Source organism: Rhopilema esculentum, chromosome 16 (assembly GCF_057945365.1).
Source record: "Rhopilema esculentum isolate cy_ngs chromosome 16, ASM5794536v1, whole genome shotgun sequence".
Taxonomy (NCBI): Eukaryota; Metazoa; Cnidaria; class Scyphozoa; order Rhizostomeae; family Rhizostomatidae; genus Rhopilema; species Rhopilema esculentum.
The window spans coordinates 2,663,528-2,681,455 of NC_142830.1; the positions used below are offsets into that span (position 1 = coordinate 2,663,528).

The window sequence follows — 17,928 nt, forward strand, 5'->3', positions numbered from 1 at the left end:
GATAATTGATAAATAGCTTGTTTTTTAAATCAATTGACATTAATAATTTATTTTAATTACAAGAATAATAATGAACGATACATTTTCACGACACATTTTCACGACACATTTTCACGCATTAAGAACGACAATGTGATATCTTTCAAACGCAAATCCTTGCACTACGTCAAATTGAAGATGCGTCTTCATAATACATTGTCACGGAATTGACTTGGGGTACTTTGTTCTCTCAGTGAGTCCAACACAATGGTTGTTTGCATACAGGGCTTGGAAAACCTGACGGTCATCCGGTCAATGACCATGGGCGGTCATACGGTCAAAAACGGTGAGGAAGGCCACTGAAATCACAGTACCACACCCAATCTCCGCCCAATTTTCTTTGCTTTCTAAGGAGGATTGTTCTGGACATTTTTTATTTATTCTTTATATAAGAGCGATGGGGATCTCTTTCAAAGACATTGTCACAAGGGACAGGTCAAAAATTCTAATCAAAATCAACATTTAGCGTAACGTGAATTGGAGGATCATGTTTTGCATCCGACAGACATGCTTTTCGACCATCCCGGAATAAAATAAAAGTGAGACTGTAATAGTGAAGACGTTAAAAACGATAATTGAAATGAAAAAAACTTTGCACAGGTATTGGGTAAGCAAGCCATCTTTATTTGAACTTGGATCAGCGTCTGTACTAAACTGTTGTAGTGGTTCATGCCTATAGTTATGTTATGTAGATACGTTATGTATATTTAATATGAATATATATATACAGAGAAATCAATGGTGTTTTTCAAGAGAAAGAACAAAGTACCCCAGAAACCTAAAAAGTTCAGTATATACTGCAAGCGTACTCTAAACCAACGTCATACAACCGGGGATTCACTTTCCTGAAGTCATTTGTCACAATGATTAAAAATGAAAAAAAAATTATTTCCAATAAATATCATTAAAATTACCAAAAATTGGCCCACCCTCAAGTACATTAAATATTAACATAAAGAAATACGTAAATCTTCAATCTATTCGATACTGCTTTTAAGATAAGCATCTAGACCCTTGATTGATATCATGAATTTGTGGTAAAGCCTCTCACCCACGTGTATCCCCATTCAGATATGGTCTGTATTGATATGAAGGGAACAGCAGGGATATCAACAAAGAGCTGGGTTATTGGTAGTCTCGTCACCAAGAAGAGGCAAATTGAACATGATAGTGGCACGGCGAGTGGTTTATGTTTTATGGATAGCAGCTACGGGGTTAGGTTCTGTGATGCAGTTGTCTGTTTTATCAATGATACTAAGTATTTGTCAACTTAATGATTCTACTCTTTATTTGATACTACTTTGCCCTTGCAAAAAAAATTTTTAATGTCAAAATACAAACATGCAAACTGATTAAAATAGGTAGGTTTTCAAACATAAACATTCTTCAGGAAACATTCCAAATAATGGTTGATGACGTCAAGTTCAGAGTACTTACGAAGATCACGTGACCCTTAAATCGACTGCCCAAGACGGTATGGTACTTTGGTAGTCAATGGCCTTACTGAGACTTTCCAGTTTAGTGACAGGGGGCTTGCAAACGTTGTTACTTTGGCCACTTACGTCAGAGGAGCTTTCACTGTGAGAAGATTCGATGTTGAATCCGTCGATAGTTTGATGATCTTCAGAGAAGGGTGACCTCAACAACTTGAGAAGGTGCCGAATCTAAACAAAGATATCATAGAAATTTGAAACAATGAGAGGGCAAACAAGGCTCCCTCTATCCACTGATCTATAAAAAAGACTGGATCGAGCTTCCCATTGTCTTGAAAAACCAAAGTTTGAAGAACATTCAATTTCAAAAGGATAAGGGCCCTCAAACAATAGCGAGAAGCCATTCCTCAAAACTGTGTGTATGTATGCTGTGTGCATGATTGCTGAAAAAGAACAAGGCCAGGGCAGCTGAAAACATTGCTAGGGGTGACAGAGAAGGCCGTCTCCTCGCATGGGCTGTTCTGGGGCCCTCTTCTCAGATGGCGACACTCTGGTCACATTAAAAGCTCGACCCAGTCTTTTTTTTAGATCAGTGCCTCTATCATGGTTTATCCAAAATTCCTACAAGAAACGAAGCTTACCTCTTCATAGTTGCCTTCTTCTGCAGCTTCGATAACATGCTGGGCAACGTAATTCCGCAATACAATCCTGTTGAATCGAGAAAAAATAGTTTAATTCTGACTTGAAGTTAATCTATACCATTATTAATTCAAATGTTTTTTTAGCAGAAGTTTTCATTGGGACTTGTCCACGTAATAACTTCAAATACTACAAATGAGGAAAAGCACAAACCTTGGGTTCGACTCGTTCATAGTTTTAACACGTTCCATCATTGCCTGCTAAAAGATTTATATCGGTTATGAGGTTAAAATGTCAAGAAACACGGAAGAGACTTCCTAAAGTTGAAAGGGACTGGGGTATAATCTGTGTATGTTCCATCTGTACTACGGATTTCCATTCCCGCAAGGAGCATTTCTTACCCCCTTCACACCATTAAAATATACACCATATGAAAGAGAGATATATAAGAGGTAAATGTAATGAGCAAGCAGCATAATAAGAACATTGCAAATAGGTTAGCCATTTGTTCTCGTTTAACATAGTTCAAAACTATGACATGATGGATTATTTGAAATAAAATAGATCCAATAAAAGGAACACAACCAAGAGCGTCTCTGGTAATCACTAAGCTATGAGAATAAAAAAGCTTAATTATAGAGATTAATTAAACAAAACGGCAACCAGCCCTGACATCTATAAACACGTTTGACTAAATTAGAGTTTACGTCCGTAGCTTTTAAATAAAACAAGTGCATTCTAAACCAAAATTTCCGATCCTAAATTTGTACCTTTGTTTTGAATAAGCTTTAAAGAATTTGCATTTGAAAAAAGAATGCTGATAGGCTTGAATATGTAAGTAACGAAGGCTAAAAAAGTAAGTGGTTTTTACTTAAAAAAGAATGAATAAATAAAATTGACAGGCAGATCAAACAAAACAACAACATACATCTTTAGTAGCTAAGTCGTCTTGGTCTTTGAACTCGTCCTGCAATCGATTCCTGCAAGGAAATTAAAGATAGGGGTAGCAATCAATAAACTGAGATTTCAATCAAAATAACAGATTTGGTTCTTGAAAATATAACGAAAGCTAAGGTTTTCAGTTATTGGTCGTATCTAATATCGATCTCTCATCAACAGAAGAATTTAAATATAGGTGATATTAACCGTACAAAAGAGAAAGAAATAAAAAATTCTCAAACAACTATAGAATAAGATAGTATTCGCAAAAATAAAGTATTCGAGAGAAAGATACCAGCGTTACGAAAAGAAATGGCTGATGGCAAAGCTGAGCAATCAGGGTATTTCGAAAATTATGATACGTGATCTGTTTGGGTCTAAATTCCATTGGCGGAACACCAATAAACCGTTAGCCAGCCGAGCATACTGAATACGGTTAACAGGAAGACAAGACCCAAAGAAATATGCCTTAACGTTGCAGGGGTGCATCAGCTGCATAGCTGTTAAATTCTTGAATCCTTGACAAACAACCATGCTCGACATCCTGTTTCATAACTCTATTTTCACATTTCTAAAACAAAAACACGAATACGAACAGCATAAAATACCTATACTCCTTGAGCCACTCTTTCCAAAGTTCCTTGTCTTTCGCAGATTTTTCTGCTTGAGTAATATTGTCCAATTCTTTGCCTTTTTCCATTTTTTCCAGCTCTTTCTTAAGTTGTGCTACGGCTCCTCCGCCCAACTGTTGTAGCAACGTTGGCTGGGCCTGCAACATTCTCAGCAGCAGCTGAATCTCACTGAAGGACAAAAAAGAACATCAGATAAAAACAGTTACAATATTAACACGTCCCGGGCAATGTTATCGACAAAATCCACCACTCCCAGTACTACTGACCTGAAGCAATACTACAGAACCAGCAGTAAATGGTTAATCGGCATTGTAAGGTAGCCCATTTTTAAGCCTAGTACTTTTCCTAGAACACTTCACAATTCATTAACCAGTTGTAATGATTTCAAGCTCTGTGAATGAATTTTGTGGCACTTTGAATTCTAAAATCACTGGGTAGGGGTTCTTTACAGCGCTTCTAATAGCAGTAATCTTTTGGAATGATAATGCCAAAGCGTAACGTGATATATTTTGTCTATTTAAATACGAATCTAATTCAAAAACTAACATAATAGGAAAGTTTCTGTATTTCAGAAACTACCATCACAATAGCAGCATCTTAATTGCACATAAAAAGCTGCTTTGTGACTGAAAATTTGCAATAAATATTTTCACGAATGATTTTTACCATGATTATTAGGGTACCATGATTATGGGTATAACCCGATATTTCTAAGAAATGAAACTATAATAGAGTAATACCCAGGCTCTGTATTTGTTTGCGATGCTTTTTTCATTTCTTCTACCGTTTGGCATTGGCTGACGAGGTACATCAAAATTCTCTCTTCGCTGTTCGTTAAAAAGGAAGAAAAAACAATGTTTACAGTTTTAAAAGTAATGTCATTACAAAAAAATAGCAAATGAAGATCTGTTTATCAAAAACGAAGTGAATTTGAAGATCTGACACTCTCTTGAATCGGCATAAGACACTAAGAGAAGCACACGAATTCTAAGGCATTTGTCTAAGTATAACAAAATATACAGAAATATAATGTTCGTTAACAGGTTTATAGTAAAGTTTATCTCTGAAACCTCTTTAAAGTTTTCTGCTACAGAAAAGATAAAAATAACCAGGAACTGACATATACAAAAACAGAGGTAAATATTAACGCAATATTCACGTGAATGCAAACAAACTTTTAGATAGAAGATTGCAAACATTGCTAACGACCTCCTGATAAATTCTTCTAAATAGAAGTAGAGCTTACTAGGTCGGCAAAACTCTCCTTTGGATTTATGAACTACCGTAATTGCAGATCTAGCACGTCATACCACAGTCATATTAATGGAAGAACAGCAAATAAAATATGTTTGTGATTCTTGTTCACATTTCATGCTTTTTTCGATAGAAACGTTTTGTTTTGTACAAACCTTTCAATGTCAGCCTCAGCAGGTTTAACATTCGACAAATAGCGAAAAGTGTTCGTAAAATCAGCACCTGTGCAGAAGGAAAAAGTTTTCGATATAAAACACGAATACAGATATTCAGATGGGTTAGATCAAGATGGGTTAGGTCGTTTTCATACGTAAAATGCTTTTTGCTGCATCCGCAAAGAGTGGTTGAGAAATTTCATAAGGCATTTTTACGATGAAAATCGTGAAAAATATTGATATTATAAGCCACAAAGTGTAACTTGAAACTCCCCTATGTATATTTATATCCCAGTACAACTCTCATATTCTGAAGATGAATCTTGTTGTCAAGAAATATAACACGGTTTTGGTCGCATCATTGCAAAAGCCTATCGGCGCCTATTAGAATGCGGCGTTAAGTCCTTAGTCATCAAATTATCGTCACTGTACTTTTATTATGGTTAATACAACTTGAACGATGTACATAAACGTATAACTAACAACGATCGATGTAAGACCAGGATTTGATGGACGCAAGTTTCAATTGCAATCTATTTGAGAAAATGCTGTGACTTACATGTTTTCTCCATAGTTTCGAACAACGACGAAATCAGTTCACTAGAATATACACATTTGAGATTAGACTCGTAAAATGATTCAATACATACAGGATTATTTAAAACACACCCTAGACTTGATTAGGGTTATGCTTGGACTCGTTCTAGACTAGAAAAGAATCAATTAGACTTCAACTAATGATTCAAATTCAAGGTATTAACAATCGCTAGCATCATTAACTCGACAGAAAGTATGGAGCATATAAAATTGGAAACGTAGAGACATGATGCGTAGAAAAACTAACACAGCTATAATGAAATTTTGTCAATAAAAAAGTAAAACATTCACTACGAAATGATCAGATCCTTTAACTTGATTTGATTTTTGATTGACTTTTAAAGAGCTTGCCTGTGTAATCAAATCAACCTTAAGACAAAACGTGAAAAACTTGCTACAAAGTCACACTTGGAAATTTCCAGTGGAGGGCACCAACTACATGAAAATCAACTGGAGCTCAAATGGGTGCACATTTTTTAACACGAGGTAAAAACCCCATTTACAATCATCCATTGCATTTTCAGGACAAAAAGATGTAAGATTACAAATAAAAGAAACAGCAATTTAAAACTAACCATAAATTAAGAGCATTTGTACTAAATGAAATTATTTCACAAACCTGTCACTTTCATGCATCATTCGCAAAAGTCCCAGCTACAAAAAATATACAAAGGTAAATATTTTCAGCGATTTACTGTCTGAAATAAGATTCATCTTAAAGGTGCTTTTTTAAAATTGCCAAAAAAGGGAACAAATCTTGATCGATTTTTTCAACATTTCAATAAACTTTGTCTTATTAATCAAGTGACAAAAGTTATGGCGAACTGTCAGACCTTCAAGCAAAAGTCTACCAAAATGTCTTCAAATGAGAACTGATCTCGTCCAAAGGAAAGTATAATGTTCACTATAGTATCGCTACCAACTGGCTTCGTACCAAAATAAATGATACGAGCCAGAATTTTGTGTTCATTGTTCAAAATGTCTATTCGTGAAAAAGTATTAACATGAAATTGTCAAATTTGACCCCAAATTTTAACCACAACAACAATAAAATCATCTTTCGCAGTTGGAAAATGTTTGTATTTTGCTTAAAAATTTTGACACCAATTGCACAAATTCCTTAATTATTATAAAGATAAAAGATTAAACGAAATGAAAAAGTCATTATTGTTGGATTTTGGTTGAAATTGTTTGATCAAGCCAATAATCCAACACCCTAAAGTACCTTTCTCTCTTTGCTTAACATAACGGGTAGCATTTAAAAAACCATGTTCACACGAGTGCTGGTTTAGATAAAATCAAGAGATTATCCTGGTAAAACTGTGGTTGAATATCGAGCAATATTTTATTATGAAGTGCAAAGTGATCGTGTTACACATTTGAATAGACTTTGCTTAAAGAAATCATTTTACACTCATAGCTCTTCAAAAGCTGATTGAGTAACATACTTGCAAAACCTATTAATAACATTGAGGAGTGAAAATTTTAGAAGACAGCTGTTGTCAAAATTATGCTGGGAGTTGAAGTTTATTTCAATTTGTGATTCTTACTCACCTTCTTTCTCATTAAACTCAGATACGCCATTTTATATTCATCGTCATACCTAAAACGATCAAAAGCCTAATCAAAAGAAAAAAAAGTAAAAAAAATTAAAACAGATTTCGGCAAAGATCACTAAGTTTATTGGATACATGTTGAATCTCATGCCACGGTTCGAATGTGAAGGCAAGCTTGTGTTTTTGAAAGAAAAAAGCATAAGGTACGATCGCATAAATATAAATTAGGTAAAATGTACAGAACTTACAAATTCAGTATTTCAAGTGACAAATCTAAGGGCAAAGCATCCTGTAAAGCCTCAGCAAATTTTCTCAGATTCCATTTGCAAATGGATGGTTGATTTTGATAGGAATACCGGCCTTGATCGTCTACGAGAAGGCTTAAATCATTAGCTTGAAATTGTAATTTCATTTAAATAAATAGAGAAAAAAAGCTTGTGTGAGTTGTGCCTAAAAACAACCAATTCGTTGCAAATGCATCGCAACTCTCTAGTAGTGCAAGACGTTTTATTGCAGTTTTGATATTCCATTTAATCTAGTTAAAGAGTACAAAAAAAATCGGTTGGGAGATACAGATTTGTATGCTTGATGGCAATCAAATAGATAGCTGTTCCTGGAGACATAGATGATAGAAAAGGCAAGTACAGGAGAGAAAAAGGGAGAAAAAGAGAGAAAAAGAGAGACTAAGAGAGAAAAAGAGAGAAAAAGAGAGAAAAAGAGAGAGCAAGAGAAAACAAAAGAGAACAAAAGAGAATATGGGAGAACAAGGGAGAACAGGAGATGATGTAGGCAGGCTGTTGGGTATAAAGACAGTACAATAACATATTATAGAGGTGAGTGATGTACAATAGCGATCTTACAAACCAAAACAGTATGACACCGAAGGAGAAGGAGAAGACTTTCCCTCTCAAGCCGAGAATTTTGGCACAACAAAATAACAAACAGAACATCTCCAAAAATGATTAATGAACCATAATTGTGAATAACATGTGTCTGAAAAAATTTCTTTCGAAACAAAGGTCAATCAATTTAATTTTAACTATGTTACCTGATGCGTTGCAAACATGATCTGGATTATAGTAATCCATGAATCCAAAAGGACCATAGTCGATTGTGAGTCCTAAGATGCTCATGTTATCTGTATTCAGAACACTGTAAATGAGGAAATAAAACTTTGAGATTTTGATAAAAATTTGCCAGACTTTGAAGACTACATGACTTTAGTGAAGATCAGAAGAGAAATGCACATTAATGTCTCAAACGATCAACCCATAATGCATAGAGTTATTAACAAATGCTATTGAATAGACAACTTCAAACATACCCATGGCAGAAGCCAACAGCTTGCCAGTGAGCAACCAGATGGGCAGTTCTTATCACAACTTCTTTGTAGAAATCCCCATACTGATCTGGACCAGCCTCTGGAAATCTTTCAGCAGTCTGAAAAATTACCATTGAAATTCTTTTGAAATATGCTTGTGTATGGACTATATACATTATGTTTTTCATTTGGAATCCATACAGCAAATAGCAATGTATGTTTGTAAATTTCTTCTTAAAGATACAGAAAGTTTAATCTTCAAAAATTTATTTTTCTAATTATAAATTTATTTACATCTCACCCCTAAAGATAAGTTTCTAAACTCTTTAACCTTCCTGCTAAACTGGTTTTCAAAAAACATGGAAAAGTTGTTTTGTCTTAAAAAAAGCAACAGGGAACATTGCAATCCACTAAGAAAAATAGAAAACGGCTGTAAAAAAGTACATACTTGGCTTAAATTTTTCATCTACAAATATAGCTTCCTTAGAGCTACTAAAAAATTTATTCTGCTTTGTTTCGTTATGGTAGCCCCTATCAATCCTAATGCTTTCAATCCTAGAAATTGTTTTTCTATCACATCTAAAAAAGTCAATAGATATAAAAAATCTTAATCAGATAATAATAGATATAAAACAGATGCCAAAAAAGAAAAATTCTAAGTATTAACAAACATGAAAAAAGTTTATACATGGATTTTTTATTTCATTATCTACCTCAGGAAAGAAGGTTGTTATGGAATATTTCAACATCTTATGGAGAAGTTCCTTGTCACCAACACTTGGTCCTTTCCTGCCAGTTATTTGATCCAAAGGCTTGAAGATTTCAAAAGACCCAAATCTTGAAAATAGTGAAAAATCATCAGTTGATTAATTTGAACTGTACAAGGCGGATTAAGGTTAGAAAATTTCATTATTTGATTTGAACTGTAGAAGTCCTTATGGATTGATTTTGATAAAAGGTTAGACAAATTTCATTTAATGGTCAACTGAGACTTAACCAAGAGAATTATATAAATGCCATGTCTTTTCATACATTGCTTTGGAGGATTCTTTAACAAAATCCATGATTCTATTTCCTAGATATTTTAACAATTTCTGAGCTCTGTTCAATTTTTCTTTCACACTAACTAAGGAGTTACATTCATACCTAACGGCTGCCTGTCTGCTTCATTTTGCAACACTGTGCTATAAAAGCTTTATTGAAGACTATATATCTAGAAACTTGGCTCATCTTATGATTATTCACATTGATAAAACTGGTATACCAATGATTTCAAAAGTGCTTGGTGCTGGTGGTCAGAATAGTGGGCACATCGAAATGTGTGAAAATTTCTCTGGGAAACCTCATGTAAAGTTCTCCTGCAAAAGGCTCCTCAGTAGGAAAGTTCAACATTCATTACTGTAAAGAGCACCTGGCTCACCTTAGAAATGTTGGAGCAATTCTTGAGATGACTGTTGCCCTTTCCATAATCGGTTTGCCATTGTAAAATATATCCCTCATCACTCTTGTATCTGATGTTACACAACTTCCAGCTAAAAATAAGTATTGTATTTTATATCATAAATATATATTATATAAAATATCATGTTATTTATTCATGTTCTTTTCAGGGGTGGATACTTTGTCAATTATTGGGGGGGGGGGGCAGAGGCGGCGGACAGTGCTATTTATGCTATTTCATTAATAGCAATTTTTTTCCAAAGAAATGTTCTGCTTTTGTATTAGACAAATTAATGTAACATAAATTATACGAGTAAAATCTTTTCTGGATCTTGATTTCCTTATCCAGTTCCTTCATTCCATGATTTATTTGACCCCTCTGTGCTTTTTGATATTGCGATTGCCCGACTTAATCTATTCAAAGAATGCCGCGTGTATACCTTTCTGATCCACGCTGTGGCCGTCGATGGCCATGCTATTACTTGGCCCTTCTGAATAGCAAACGGAGGAAACTAATAGGAGTTGCGCCATAGTGTGGCTATGGTGTGACGCAACGGGCTATTGTGAAATACGCATATCTGACAGCCTTGCTATTAAATTCTTGGAATGAATAGCAAGAGCTCACACGCGATCACGCATACAAATCGTCAGTTCGATAAACGTTGGGAAGAGAGTAGAGACCTTTTCAGATACAAAATGAATCAAGTAGCGTCAGGTGGTGTACGATGGGGTGTTTCAACTGTCTTTTCCCTCATATCTATGCAAGGAGGTAAATTAACTCATGAACAGCGCCTTCGTCTTAAAAAAGACGGACGCCCATGCCCCGATGTTAAAGTTAAAAGTCGTTCGTGTGAAGCTGTGTATAGAGGTTTTTCTTGGATATGTGGTGATTCAGAGAAGAATACATATTTCTGCTGGCCATGTTTAGTCATGGGAGATCATTTGAAGGTAAGAAGATTACTATTTTCTATTTACTATTTTCTCTCGTCGGAAAGTCTCGTTTATAGCGGCTTTGCTATTACAAATTGAAGATGAATAGCAGGGCTTTTAACGAGCGGCGGAGAGCCGCGGTAGTCTAAACAGCCCTGCATATGTAGCCACCTTTTACAAACGCAAGGAATTGTGGCATTTTCATGAACACACTTATTCACAAGACACCGATTGATCAGATGTCCCTGTCATAGTCCCTACAAGAAGCCATTTTAGTATTACTTATGCTCAAGTTTACGAAACTGACCATCTATAACTTAATGTTTAGGTTTAGGCATAGTTAACTATCGTTTAGGCGTTTAGGTAAAGACTACATTTGCTGTAATTGTTTCCATTACTACCAAGATACCAAGGGGTGTATCACTCTTCCCAAAAGGCGTCCGAGATTTTTTAAAACATTAGTATTTTTGCCAAAGGTGTACGAAGGTGATACGCTCCTCGATTTCTACAAACAACTATTTGAAATTAAGAGCAGTTTGATGCTAAAATCGAGCTAAATATAAAAAACAAGGTTGCAACTCCACTGTAACTTTTATAAAAATGTGGGTGATAATAGAAGAATTTTTATCAATTTATTCACATAATTTATTTCAGATGAAGGCTTGCTTCGTGCAACCAACTGGATTTGCATCTGATGGCAGGAATTTGTCGAATGTTGCTAACAGGCACCAAGAATCAAAAAGTCACATGACATGTCACGCTTCGTACAAGCTTTTAGGGAATGTGGATGTGGCCAGTGCACTTGATGAAGCAAGACAGAGAGAAATTCTGAGACATAATGAAAATGCATCAAGATATTCAAAGATGATGAAGCACCATATTGATGTTGCAGTCTACTTGTCTGCCCAAGGACTCGCTTTCCGGGGGCATTCTGAAGACAAATTCTCTCCAAACAGGGGAAATTTCATTGAATTGATGGACTTGTTAGGGAACTACAGTCAAGAGTTGCGAGTTTTCCTAGACAAGGAACGGATAAGTTACACCTCCCACGACCCACAAAACGAATTGATCAAATGCATTTTCCAAGAAGTCCAGAATGAAATTCGAAATCGAGTAAGTGCTTCCAGATGTTTATCCGTAATGATGGATGACACCAGTGACTTGAGCAACACGGAGCAGTCGGCTGTTTCAGTGAGACTTATTCATGATGGGAATGTCGAAGAACATTTGCTTGGCCTCACAGATGCATCTGACGATCAATCTGCTGATGGGCTTACAAAGATCATGATAAAAATATTAGGGAGCTACAATGTTACTCCTGAGACAGGAAAGAGAAAGCTGATTGGACAATCATATGATGGTGCGGCGACAATGAGTGGCGAGCTCAATGGTGTGCAAAAGAGAATGCGAGATTACTTTCCACTTGCCTACTACAACCATTGCGTTGCACACAGGATGTCACTTTGTGCGTCGCAGTCATCGATGAAAATCCCAGAAGTGGCTAAATTCTTTGGAATATTAGACAAGCTGATAACGTTTTTCCGAAGCAGTCCCAAGCGAACGCGATACCTTGGATATAATCTTCCAAAGCCTGGTGATACAAGGTGGCTTTCTCGAGACACGGCCATTACTGCAATCGATTCGTGCTACGAGACAATCGGCACAGTCTTATACCAGATGTCTTCGAATGGGAGAGAGAAAGTCGACACCCAAACGACAGCCAGAGGTCTTCTTGCCAACATCCAAAATGTTGACTTTCTATGTTTACTGAAGTTGTACAGGAAGATCTTTGAGCATTGCACGCCAATTATCACCGTTATGCAGAAGCCAACATTGGATGCTGTTCAGCTGAGATCTATGCTCGACGACTTCCAACGTTTTCTTGCTGCACTAAGCTTTGAAGACATTTGGCAAATTACACTCGATGCGGACCCAAGTTTCCCCGTAGAACGAGCCAGAGCAGGATGGAGAGGAAGGGAAACGCACAATAATGGATCCGAAGATGCTTGGAAAGAGAAGCTGTCGATTGTGGCATCAAAAGTATGCATCGAGTTTTCAGGGCAGATTTCATGGAGATTCGAGAACCTCAAAAAATTCAAGTGGATGGATCTGATTCACCCCGCCAAGTTTGCAGAGAATGTCAAAAGGCCTCCTAATGAGATAAAAGAGCTCATCAGAGAATTCGGAGATTTGTACCCATTTGCCGTTCATGACATAAATTCAGTGGAACACAATTTGGAAGTTTTATACAATAACCATGAGATCTCGCTGCTTCTTCGTAAATGTGCGAACGAAAGGAACAGAGCCATGAAGCAAAGGAGAGCAAGGCACAGAAGTAATAAAGCAAGCCATCGCGAGGAAAGTAGCTCTGGTGACCAGGTGATGGAAGAGGTGATAGACGTGGAAGAAATTGACGAATTTGAAATTAGAGAAAGTACGGGTCTTGAGGGAGACATTGCACACGGAGAAACATTGAGTATGCAAGACCTGCTCACTGTTATACATAGCACGGACCTTGCAGATGCTCTTCCGCAGGCAATGGTTCTCCTGGAAGTTGCAGCAGTGACCCCACTCACAAGCGTACACTGCGAAAGAGTGTTCGGCCGTATGAAAAGAGTGATTTCAGAATCGAGATCAAGAATGCTGCAAGAAAGAAAGGAACACCTTGTTTTCTTACAAGTTGAGCATGGTACATTGCGATCATTGGCAAAACAACCAACATTTTATCAGAATGTTGTTAGCAGGTTCAGAGAGAGCAATCAGCGACGGCTCGAACGATTTTCAAGAAAATAACTGCAATTTTGTTCATAGATGTGCTTGAAAAAATGATCAATTTGCGATACACGTTTGTTGTAAAAATAAAATAAAAACAACAATAATGTTTGAGCTTAGACGAAATGTTTTCTTTTTTTCAAAATATTTCGTATCTTAATAGAAATTTTTGTGGATTTTTCAGAAACGAGCGTAGTTTTGGAAAATAGACCATCATTTAGGAGCAGTGATAACTTTATATCTGTATCCCTCTTGTAAAGGATGGGCGTTTCCGCCCTTTTAAAGGGCGTGGCCCCCGGACCCACGTTGTTCACTCGCTTCGCTCGCGATTAATAGCAATTTATTATTGCTCCCCGCCGCCCCTGGGGGGGGGCAAGCCTATTGTTTTGATAAGATGATGTCACATTTTTCCATTGTTCTAGAACAAAAGACCATTGTTTTCCAGAATATTGGACCAAGGTTGACCACCCCCTTGCCCCACCCTCAGGTGTCCGCCACTTGTTCTTTCATTATAAAGAAATGATCAAAGCACTATTCAATGAGACAGAAAGTCAATAAACCTTCCCTGTGCATGTGACTAACTAAATATCAGTTTGGTTAACCTGCCTAAAAAAATCTCAACTTTGCCAAGAAAAGGTCAGGAAAATAATTATTTGGTATGTGTCACTTGTGAGTTATGTTTTCTTGAAACTTGGTTAATATTCCAAGAATCTTTGATGGGTCTATTGAAGGATAATTCTCAGATTAAAATGATACTAAGAGACAAAGCTGCAGATAGTAGGTCTGTAACAGAATCCTGGGAAATTGATAGGTTTTTTTGAAGCAAAAGCATAAATTGTAACAAGTTAAAAACTGATCAAATGTAAACACTATGCAGTATAAACAAAAAAATAGAAATTGTCTTACATCTTGTGGTTGGTATTCCAAGATAATGCATTGCCTAGATAATGTAAAACATTCACAAAGTAAGATAGAAAATATTCAAGGCATGTGCTAATAGCAATTTTGATCATTTTACTAGAGCCTCTTTTTAAATGTGTCAGGGTATGCATGGATTGAACATAAAACCTTAACAACAAGGAAACATTGCAATATGAATGTCCATAACTACAGAGCAGACATTTACTACTGAGGTACTAATGTTCAGAATTAGCACAGAATCCTATATGGCACTACAAATAGACTGTGAGTATTAATAAACAAACACCTGCATTTCTCTATAGCAAATTAAACATAGTAACCATTCATGAAAATCTGTGAAATAATAGTCAATGTTACATAGGCAGATCTGAACATGCTTTGGTGTATAAAACAGGCTGATTCTACAATACAACTTTGTCTTCACATTAATGTGATCATCAGGCAACTGTTCATTCTATTTATTCCTTAGATACCATTAATTATAATTAGTCATTAAGAATTTCATTAAATTAATACTTTATGCGATAGAGCTGTAATTAAAACTGTCACACTTACCTCACTACATAAAAATTCTCTAACGCTTGATCTTAATACTTTCCGGCCATCTGCCTGTCTTGAAAAAGGTGTCGGACCACTTCCTTTTAACTGAAGCTCCCATCGTTCACCCTTCTGGTTGACAATTTCACCAAGATACCTATTTCAAAAAAAAAACTATTAAGCATATTTAACTATATGAAATTTATCAACTTCTCTTAGTCTTATATCAGATTTATTAAAAAGAAGCAGCAATGTCTAATTACAAAATTACAAGTACATTATATAAAATGTTTATCAGTTATAGCAAAAGTTTATTAATGAAAGATGCAGAAGTGATAAATGCAGATTTGATAGCTCTCTGACACCATAGTAACTGTAAACTGGTATTCTTGAGAATATTAAATGTTGACTGGCTGGACAGGATTACATCACCTTACTGTAATTTTAATAGATAAACCAGACTGTAATTTTTGTGTGTGGGAAACTCTGAAACGATTATATTCAAATTTGCAAAAAAGGAATGTGTGATGAATCATGTGCAGAATTTGCAGTAAAGGACTTTGAAGATATCTTGCAGGCCTTGCCCGGAAAGGCGCTCGATCGAGCGCGCGCGCCTAGAGCGCACCCAAAAAAAGCCTTGGAGAGCGGTTTATAGAGCCCCTCAAAACGTAAAAACAATATTAACACGGAGCAAAATAAATTTTTGGAATTTGTTGAATCAACTTGATCAAGCATAAACAATCTTCCCAACAGACCGCAATATTATGATTTGCGTAAGATTACCCCTTGAGAAAAAATTCAGCAAATTCAACGTTGGGTTTTCGATATCATTTTTAATCTGAAAACCCTCTAATAACCATCAAGGATACAGGCCATCAAGCAAGCGTATTCTCCGGCAGATTTTTTTGATTTTCGAGTAAGCGATAATCTTCTATTGAAGTAAATATTATTTTTTGTTTTTCTTAATAACTTAAAATCGCCTGTGCAAATCAGCGATCACGTTTCCGTCCAAATTATTGCATTGCTTTTCATTTGCTTTTGCGAGTAGTAGATGTTCTAGCGTTTCTTATAGAATGGATAACATGAAAAAAGGAAACAAAGTTAAATGTTCGATTTAAAGCCATGCGTTTTGATGAAGCAGTATGTGAAGCTGAACATGACAGTTGTGATACTGACACTGATAAAAGCTCATCAATGATGGCAACTTACATATCTAGAAAAATCTGAACAATTTTGCGACTTTGTTCTGTTATATTTATATATTTACATTAACATAGTGTTTGTTGCATGTTTTGTTATTTCATATTATGGTGCTTTCTGGTATCACCGTTGAGTTTCATATTTAACATTCTTCCAAAGCTTTTGATATGAAGCTCTCGATCTTCTAAAGCTCTCGAAGGATGCTCTCAAGGAAATTTACTTTGAGTTGCGAAATAGAGCGCCTAGAGTTTCTAAGGGGCTTTTTTCATGGAGCACCTTCATTTTACTTAGAGCAAGGCCTGATCTTGTATTCTTTGACTTCTCTTGCAATCAGAAGTCAGAAGTTTAAAAAGTGGAATTTTCCCAGGGAACATGACCAGATAAAAAAATAATGTCTATGGCAGATTCTTAATAATGTGTGGACAGGATGAAGGATAAAAACTACTACCCATGGAGTGTGTTCCCTACATTGACCAAGCTTTACAATATGGGTACCAATTAGCTTCAAGTACAAAGAACCAAATAGTCCTATCTAGAAGACTGAAAAAATTGTCATCTCACATCGCAGCCCCGTCACCAAGTTGTCCAGAAAAATAACCAAACTGATGACCACAATAACAATGTGCTGCTGGACTTGATCCTGGTAGGATTTTACTTCCAGAAAAATATTCAGCAAAGTCATCCTTGGATATTTCTTCTTCAGGAATATCTAACAGCGAAAGGGCATCAGAGCTGTAGACAACAGTTTCTGGATTTTCAAGGGGCTCTTGGTTTACTGAAGTAAAACAGGCACCTGATACCGGTCTTCGTACCCTTGGGTCAACACTGTTATCTAAAGGCAGTTCTTTTACTGCTTTATTATCGAAATTAAGATTTTCCAAAGTAACTGTCCTTGTAGCATGGGCTTCTGCCATAGTTTGAGTCTTTTCGAACCTTCTATTAGTACACGAATCACAATAAGTGCGACTGCCTAGATGAATAGAGGTTATCGCAGGAAATATTCCAAAATAATATCTTTTTTGAAACGACGTTGCTATCCTCAGTTGATTGGAAAGTTGGCAACCAAAGACGTGACTCGGCCTACTACGAGTACCGGTTACTCTTGCTCTGCTAGTAGCAGAACTAGCAAAACAGAAAGTATCCCTTGAACTATTCAAACACGAACCGCTTCCTGTTCTAATACTAAGACGCTTGATTAATTCTATTCCACTCTTGTTTCTTTGCCCAATTTGAGCCAAAGCATTCTCGAAGGAATATTTCCTGGAAACTTTCAAGTGATGAAACATTCCAATCGCGGGTTCATCTTCACCACTGCAACAACAACAACAACATTAACAGCAACGGCATCAACAACAACAACGATAATAAGAATTCTTTAAGACTTTATCTTAAAATTTCTGAGAGAAAGAAACTTAAAGAGCTTTTATTCTCAAAGAGATAAAATAACCCCCCCCCCAATACATGTCAAATTTTTGGGGACAAATACATTGTTGACAAATACATAATAGATTGTTTTCTTTTTCTAATAGAATAGAATGTTGTTAAATTTTTGAAGGCTAAGGA

The 17,928-nt window shown here is 36.1% G+C and overlaps 2 protein-coding genes across 3 annotated transcripts; one reads left to right on the forward strand and one right to left on the reverse strand.

Annotated features, from left to right (window-relative positions):
• Window positions 1-17: 17 nt before the first annotated feature.
• Window positions 18-17,697, reverse strand: LOC135681879 (protein adenylyltransferase SelO, mitochondrial). Of its 2 annotated transcripts, none has more exons than XM_065196516.2 (18): window positions 16,927-17,697; window positions 15,184-15,322; window positions 14,614-14,647; window positions 9,986-10,097; window positions 9,279-9,402; window positions 8,569-8,684; window positions 8,293-8,396; window positions 7,493-7,613; window positions 7,243-7,291; window positions 6,308-6,342; window positions 5,651-5,691; window positions 5,092-5,158; window positions 4,423-4,509; window positions 3,659-3,850; window positions 3,040-3,091; window positions 2,325-2,368; window positions 2,114-2,180; window positions 18-1,703 (listed from the first exon to the last, which is right to left on the reverse strand). In XM_065196516.2, exons 1-18 carry the CDS (start codon window positions 17,649-17,651, stop codon window positions 1,482-1,484), a joined length of 2,331 nt encoding a protein of 776 aa, XP_065052588.2. In that variant the 5' UTR covers window positions 17,652-17,697; the 3' UTR covers window positions 18-1,481. The 2 variants fall into 2 exon arrangements, with proteins under 2 accessions (XP_065052588.2, XP_065052587.2); XM_065196515.2 differs by having other exon boundaries at window positions 2,325-2,371.
• Window positions 10,184-13,732, forward strand: LOC135690411 (zinc finger MYM-type protein 1-like). Its single transcript, XM_065213280.2, has 2 exons — window positions 10,184-10,953; window positions 11,590-13,732. Exons 1-2 carry the CDS (start codon window positions 10,612-10,614, stop codon window positions 13,726-13,728), a joined length of 2,481 nt encoding a protein of 826 aa, XP_065069352.2. The 5' UTR covers window positions 10,184-10,611; the 3' UTR covers window positions 13,729-13,732.
• Window positions 17,698-17,928: the final 231 nt, after the last annotated feature.

Excerpts from the sequence above, each read along its gene's own strand:
- LOC135690411 (XM_065213280.2), top strand. The coding sequence starts at position 10,612 with ATGAATAGCAAGAGCTCACACGCGATCACGCATACAAATCGTCAGTTC. Across the intron at positions 10,954-11,589 it reads TCATGGGAGATCATTTGAAG|ATGAAGGCTTGCTTCGTGCA; the intron begins GTAAGAAGATTA and ends AATTTATTTCAG.
- LOC135681879 (XM_065196515.2), bottom strand. The coding sequence starts at position 17,651 with ATGTTTCATCACTTGAAAGTTTCCAGGAAATATTCCTTCGAGAATGCT. Across the intron at positions 15,323-16,926 it reads CTTGGTGACGGGGCTGCGAT|GTATCTTGGTGAAATTGTCA; the intron begins GTGAGATGACAA and ends TTTTTGAAATAG. Across the intron at positions 8,397-8,568 it reads GCTGTTGGCTTCTGCCATGG|TGTTCTGAATACAGATAACA; the intron begins GTATGTTTGAAG and ends CCTCATTTACAG.